Below are 7,627 nucleotides of genomic sequence, written 5' to 3'. Positions count from 1 at the left end.
CAATCAACAACAAAAAAGTTTCAAAAGCAAAAAATAAATAAAAGAAATAACACTGCAAGCAAAGGGGGTAGTCTAGCCAAAATAGAGGGTGGTTGATCGCAAAATTAAATTTGAGTTTTGTTTTCAAATAGCTTTTTTGTTCTCGAAATATGTTTTTGAAATAAAATGCATAAAGTTTTGCGATCTATCTACAAAATATTTCATTGCAAAAAATGTACTTGGAAGCCTCGTTTTTGCTTTCAGAACAATTATTTTTGATTGAAAAAGAAAGTTTTGCTCTCGACAAAAAGACACAAATGTACCTCCATAATAGCCCTTGGCGATATACACTTCAGCGCTTGAATTTAGTTTTCTGCACTCCAACACAGAGAGAGAGCGGGTTGAGTTTATGGATAGCGGAAATGCAAAACATAGACGAGAATGTTGACGCTGATGTACTTCCGGTCGGACTACAACGTGTGTGTGTGTGTGTGTGTGTGTGTGTGTGTGTATGTGTGTGTGTGTGTGTGGAGAAACAGGTAGGCAACTTCACATTATTGCAATAACTAGCTACAATAATAAACTATCCAAACAATGAGTAGTTAAGGAAGTGTTGCGAGGGACTTTGTAATTTACTGAAATAATACGTTTTCTCTGAGCCGTAGTTAACGTTAGCTGTTCAAAATCCTTGTTTTGAACGCTAGCTAGCCAGCCAAGCTAGCTAACATCATGCATGGCTAACGGGGCAATTCGGAGTACAATGCATTTCTCATTCCTGGATTGAGGTCCATTTTCCGAGGTGTCTTAATCTACACAGGAAGCCTGTTCGCGGATCTACTGGCAACAAGCAACTAGCCAATGACGATATATTTGTCTCTTCCTCTGTGTTTTAGCTGCATCAACGATGGTGGAATAAATATATGCTGCAATTCAGTTGTCATGGAATAGTTAACATTAGTAGTTAACAAGTTGGTTAACTACCGTTTTCTAGTACCTACTATGTCTATCTAGCTAACATTTTTTGAATTGTCTTTCTCAATCTCCCCCAGACAACATGGCAGAGGACATCCATGTGGAAGACTACCCTACTGAGATTGAGGAGCAGCTCACAGGGTTTGAGTCGTCAGTCGGTGCTGTCAACAACATGGTGCAGACCGTCATATCGATGCCAAGAAATGAGCTGGTACAACGGGTAAGTAGTGGTCAGCCAGTCGGTGACTTGGTTTTCAGTGTTATCTGAAGTCCTGGGGTGTATTCATTACGTCTCGCAACGGAAACCGTTTTTACAGTTTATGAACCAGACAGAGCAAACGAAACTGTGAGGGGCCTACCTGAATTCGTCCAATACAACTCTCGTTTTCTGTTTGGAGTGAATGGTATCTGTCACAAAGCATTTTTGCAACAGACAACGTTTTGCAACAGAATTGTCGTAATGAATACACCCATGATTTTTGGGACTGTCAGTCAACAGAACAGTAATATTTAGGCCTCTGCTGGCCAACCCTTACTACGTAGGAGGTTCAATTACACTGAACTGGGGTGCACAGAGCTATGGCCTGACACGTGACCGGGCAAAACGTGCGAAAGCGAAGCACCCTGCTCCAAATGTAACTGCAGTCTAATGCGCCGGGTCATGTTGTCAACAAGGCAGCATGGTGCATGCTTCAGAAACAGGCTACAACATGTATTTTCTGTTAAAAAATATATATATGTTTGAATTCTGAAACTGGTTTTCCTTGGGAAGGAAGATAAAGCACATGTTTTCTATCAAAGGTGTTTTTAATGTGGAAACAGGGAATACTAAGGTATTACTCCCATGTGCTTAACATAGTCAGCCTGTTTACAAAACGAATGCAGTGACTTTTAACCTGGTGCAAACCCGACCTACCTGTTCGAACTGGGTGAGAGAAAACAAACCCTTTCGATGTGTCTCTTGCTTTCCTGACAGCTGGATCCTCTGGAACAAGCCAAGCTGGACCTAATGTCTGCATATAGCCCCAACTCTCTTTTCTGGAGTAAGTTTGCTATATTTTCCAAGCAGGCAAAGCCAGGTTAATGTTGTACAATTATATCCATTCTGCTGGAAAACATGTATGTAAAGATGATTAAATGACTGTCACCACAACACTCCCCATGCTAAATTAGTATTGTTGTTGTGTTGTTTACAGTGTACTTGGTCACACAAGGAATAAACCCCAAAGAACATGGAATCAAGCAAGAGTTGGTAAGATATTATTTATTTTTACCCTGAAGAGAATTTCACTCATCCCACCGTATTATGGTCTGTCAACTTCCATAACCTCCATACAACACCACACATATACTGTAGCCTATTGTAAGTCACTTAAGATAACAGTTTGCTAAGTAGGGATGGGGCATTTGAAATCAATTCACAATTCAAATAACATCAGGACATGTTTTAGTCATCTTGGATGCGGCTTGCTTGTAGCAGTGCGATGGGCAGAGGCCGGCGAGTTGAGGGAGAGAAACCCTAAACTCACGCTAATTAGACAAACTTGTTGTTTCCATAGTTTCCATCTCCGTGCTCTACATACATTCAGAAAGTATTCAGATCCCCAGATTTTGTTACGTAACAGCCTTATTCTAAAATGGATTAAATCAATCTACACACAATACCCCATAGTGACAAAAGAAAAACAGTTCTTCTCTGCAGATCCTGTCAAGCTCTGTCAAGTTGGATGGGGAGCGTTGGAAATTGTAATTTAGGTGCATCGGTGTGACTAGAAAAATGAAGGATTCTAGCTTTATTACCTCATATTTTTCATTGTGCTCCTAAGTTTCTTTGTGTGCGCCTACATTTTTAAACTTAGGCGCACACGTCAGCCCTGTATCTATCATCCCACCTGGTAGTGCCGGTCTTGACTGCATCAAATTGATGTGAAGAAGTTAGCTAGCTAAGATAGCCAGCTAGCTAGCGAACGAGACTAATTGAGGCTGTTTTTGCTGCACTTCCCGTCCTTGTCTACAACAACTCCATTCAGATTCAACAACAGCCTTACCTGATGGTTGCTCGTCGTTGTAGTCTGCTCCTTCTGATTTTAACTAACTTAATTACTTCATTTCCATTTTGCATTGATTAGAGATCTCCCACGTTGCTGGCTACACCTAGAGACACTGACTGTAGACAGTGCCACTTTGATTGGCCAGTATGTCTTTTTTTATGAGGTGCACGTCACATTAAAACGTTTTTAATTTTTTTTAAATTGAGCATTTTAAATGTCATGGTATATCTAGTATGTGTTGCGCTGTCACATAGATAATTGTATTTAATTTAGACAAAGCATTTTCATTGTTAAAATGGGTCTATGATAAAACATAAATAACAATAATACTCCTGCTAGTATTAGAATATTAACGTCTGTTCTAATAACCATGCTCACCCCTACTGCTAAGTATCATTATGTTATTTCTAAGTCCTTTATTTTCTTGTCACCTCACTGTAGGAGAGGATCAGGATGTATATGAACTGTGTAAAGGAGATCACTGACAGGAGGAAAGCGGCCCGTCTCAACAAAGCAGCGGCGTCTCGCTTCCTCAGGAACGCCCTGTGGAAACTTGAGGAAAGGGCGTCAAAGGGCATGCCAGGTTGTGCCCCCCAGGACAAGCCAGGTCTTGCCCCCCAGGACACGCCAGGTCGGGGCAAGCATACACCAGGTCGTGCCCCCCAGCACACGCCAAGTGGTGCCCCCCACGACACGCCAGGTCGTGCCCCCCAGGACACGCCAGGTCGGGGCAAGCATACACCAGGTCGGGGCAAGCATACACCAGGTCGGGGCAAGCATACACCAGGTCGGGGCAAGCATACACCAGGTCGGGGCAAGCATACACCAGGTCGGGGCAAGCATACACCAGGTCGGGGCAAGCATACACCAGGTCGGGGCAAGTACAAAAGCTTTGATGGTCATCAGTCAAAAGGACCCAAACTCAGCTGAGAGGAAGTGATGCAACAGCAGGGGCTGGTTCCTCGCTGGCCTCGACCACGTTTCCTTCACCCCCCTTTTCTATCTGAAAGGACTGAATAGGAGAACGCAGAGCATTGTAACTTATTAATGCGGACTGTTGGAGAGGGCAAGTGACTGAGTCACTGTTGTTTTTGTAATGCACACAAATGTTTTTTGAACAGATAGAAGTTTACAAATGTTTTATTGTTTAATTGACAGTCTATGGATTTCAGTAATACAATCATTTGGAGGAAAAGGCAGGAAATACATTTTTTTTTAAAGAAGTCATCGTAACATCAGACAAAATGTCTGCCAGTACCAACCCTATTACGTTTGAACTGGATTTATACATTAGTTTTATTTAGACATCAAAACTTGTTTTATTTTGTCTGCTGTAATTAAAAATGCCTGTCTGGTGATGGAGATCAGACATGTCACCATGTTTAGAGACTAGATGATTGACTTTGGTTGGTGATTACTGTCTGTCTGTATTGGATCCATTTTGTATCTGTCAACTTCAATGAACAACTTACTATTAAGTCTCCATCCATTTTTTTTTTTTTTTTTTTAAATTGAACCTTTATTTAACTAGTTAAGTCGGTTAAGAACAAATTCTTATTTACGATGACGGACTAGGAACAGTGGGTTAACTGCGTTGTTCAGGGGCAGAGCGACCGATTTTTACCTTGTCAGCTCGGGGATTCGATCTAGCAACCTTTCGGTTACTGACCCAACACTCTAACCACTAGGCTACCTTCCACCCCCTATTCCCTAGTGCACTACTTTAAACCAGAGCCCTATGGCACCCTATTCCCTACTGCACTACTTTAGACCAGAGCCCTATGGCACCCTATTCCCTTTGTAGTGCACTACTTTTGACCAGGGGCCAATAAGGAATAGGGTGCCTTTTGGAACGTACTCCAGTCTGTTCATAGGGCCTTGAGTCCCTACCAGCATATTTCAAAAATATGGATCACTTTTTTCCCCCTCAGATGTACATAGTCCATCTGTAAACAGCCCACCCAATTTACCTACCTCATCCCCTTACTGTTTTTATTTATTTACTTTTCTGCTCTTTTGCACACCAGTATCTCTACTTGCTCATGATCATCTGATGATTTATCACTCCAGTGTTAATCTGCTAAATTGAAATTATTCGCTCCTATGGCCTATTTATTGCCTACCTCATGCCTTTTGCACACAATGTATATAGACTCTTTTTTCCCCTGCTGTGTTATTGACTTGTTTATTGTTTACTCCATGTGTAACTCTGTGTTGTTGTCTGTTCACACTGCTATGCTTTATCTTGGCCAGGTCGCAGTTGTAAATGAGAACTTGTTCTCAACTAGCCTACCTGGTTAAATAAAGGTGAAATAAAAATAAAAAGAGGAGGGAGCGCTAGGCTAGCTGTACTGGCAGAGAGGAGGGAGCGCTAGGCTAGCTGTACTGGCAGAGAGGAGGGAGCGCTAGGCTAGCTGTACTGGCAGAGAGGAGGGAGCGCTAGCTATTCCAAAGATGTTCGCCTTGACTCTTTCCACATTTTGTTATGTTACAGCCTTATTTTAAAATGGATTAAATCATTTTTTTTACTCATCAATCTACACACAATACCCCATAATGATAAAGATTTATGTTTGCTATTTTATTTTTATTTTTTTAATAAACTGAAATATCACATTTACATAAGTATTCAGACCCTTTACCCAGTACTTTGTTGTAGAACATTTGGCATTGATTACAGCCTTGAGTCTTCCTGGGTACGACGCTATTAGCTTGGCACACCTGTATTTGTGGAGTTTCTCCCATTCTTCTCTGCAGATCCTCTCAAGCTCTGTCAGGTTGGATGGGGAGCGTCGCTGCACAGCTATTTTCAGGTCTCTCCAGAGATGTTCGATCAGGTTCAAGTCTGGGCTCTGGCTGGGCCACTCAAGGACATTCAGAGACTTGTCCCGAAGCCACTCCTGCTTTGTCTTAGCTTTGTGCTTAGGGTCGTTGTCCTGTTGGAAGGTGAACCTTAGCCCCAGTCTAAGGTCCTGAGCAGGTTTTCATCAAGGATCTCTCCCGACTTTGCTTCGTTCATCTTTGTGTGGATCCTGTCAAGCCTCCCAGTTCCTGCCACTGAAAAACACCCCCACAGCATGATGCTGCCACCACCATGCTTCACCGTAGGGATGGTGGAAACAGGATACACTTTCAACTCCTTATAATATAGACAGGGTGTGTGCCTTTCCAAATCCATGTTTTTTACATTTGCAAAAATAAACTGTTTTCGCTTTGTCATTATGAGGTATTGTGTGTAGAATGCTGAGTATTTTATTTAATACATTTTAGAATAAGGCTGTATCTTAACAAGAAAAAGTCTCTCTGGTTGAGAGAATGCCAAGAGTGCAAATCTGTCATCAAGGCAAAGGGTGGCTACTTTGAAGAATCTAAAATATATTTTGATTTAACACTTATGGTTACTACATGATTCCATATGTTATTTCATAGTTTCAATGTCTTTACTACTATTCTACGATGTAGAAAATAGTAAATGAGTAGGTGTCCAAACTTTTGTGTGTGTGCATACATACACTACCGTTCAAATGTTTGGGGTCACTTAGAAATGTCCTTGTTTTTGAAAGAAAAGTTTAAAACAAATCCATTTAAAATAACATCAAATTGATCAGAAGTACAGTGTAGACATTGATAATGTTGTAAATGACTATTGTAACTGGAAACTGCTATTTTTAATAAGACCCATTATCAGCAACGATCACTCCTGTGTTCCAATGGCACATTGTGTTTGCAAATCCAAGTTTATAATTTTAAAAGGCTAATTGATCATTAGAAAAACCTTTTTCAATACTGTTAGCACAGCTGAAAACTGTTGATCTGAATAAAGAAGCAATACAACTGGCCTTCTTTAGACTAGTTGAGTATCTGGAGCATCAGCATTTGTGGGTTCGTTTACAGGCTCAAAATGGCCAGAAACAAATAACTTTCAGTCGAAAGAAACTCGTCAGTCTATTCTTGTTCTTAGAAATTAAGGCTATTCCATGCGAGAAATTGCCAAGAAACTGAAGATCTCATACAATGCTGTGTACTACTCCCTTCACAGAACAGCACAAACTGGCTCTAACCAGAATAGAAAGAGGACCCGGTGCACAACTGAGCAAGAGAACAAGTACATTAGTGTCTAGTTTGAGAAACAGACGCCTCAACTGGCAGCTTCATTAAATAGTACCCGCAAAACACCAGTCAACGTCAACAGTGAAGAGGCGACTCCAGGATTCTGGCCTTCTAGGCAGAGTTCTTCTGTCCAGTGTCTGTGTTCTTTTGCTCATCTTAATCTTTTCTTTTTATTGGCCAGTTTGAGAATGGCTTTTTCTTTGCAACTCGGCTTAGAAGGCCAGCATCCCGGAGTCGCCTCTTCACTGTTGACGTTGAGACTGGTGTATACACACCTATAAATAGTCAACGTTATGATGAGCTGTCCTCCCCTCATCAGCCTTCACTGGTTTACACACTATATACAGTCAAAAACAATTGTGCAAGTCCTTTTTACATCAGCAGTTGTCACAAGGTGCTTTACAGAAACCCAGCCTCAAACCCCAAACAGCAAGCAATGCAGAGGTAGAAACACAGTGGCTAGGAAAACTCTCTAGAAGGCAGGAACCTAAGACGATGACCAACAGGGTCAGAAG

At 41.5% G+C, this 7,627-nt stretch overlaps 1 protein-coding gene across 3 annotated transcripts; it reads left to right on the top strand.

The window, feature by feature from the left end:
- The first annotated feature begins 484 nt into the window (after positions 1-484).
- LOC120029799 (nuclear nucleic acid-binding protein C1D-like) lies at positions 485-4,480 on the top strand. Of its 3 annotated transcripts, XM_038975073.1 has the most exons (6): positions 485-518; positions 1,029-1,171; positions 1,928-1,994; positions 2,148-2,203; positions 3,444-3,654; positions 3,727-4,480. In XM_038975073.1, the coding sequence occupies exons 1-6, from the start codon at positions 491-493 to the stop codon at positions 3,930-3,932; spliced, it is 711 nt and encodes a 236-aa protein (XP_038831001.1). In that variant the 5' UTR covers positions 485-490; the 3' UTR covers positions 3,933-4,480. The 3 variants fall into 3 exon arrangements, with proteins under 3 accessions (XP_038831001.1, XP_038830999.1, XP_038831000.1); XM_038975071.1 differs by having other exon boundaries at positions 3,444-4,480; XM_038975072.1 differs by lacking the exon at positions 485-518 and having other exon boundaries at positions 528-1,171; positions 3,444-4,480.
- The last annotated feature ends 3,147 nt before the right edge of the window (positions 4,481-7,627 follow it).

Source organism: Salvelinus namaycush, chromosome 35 (genome assembly GCF_016432855.1).
Source record: "Salvelinus namaycush isolate Seneca chromosome 35, SaNama_1.0, whole genome shotgun sequence".
NCBI lineage: Eukaryota > Metazoa > Chordata > Actinopteri > Salmoniformes > Salmonidae > Salvelinus > Salvelinus namaycush.
This window is presented reverse-complemented; position numbering and strand designations above follow the sequence as displayed.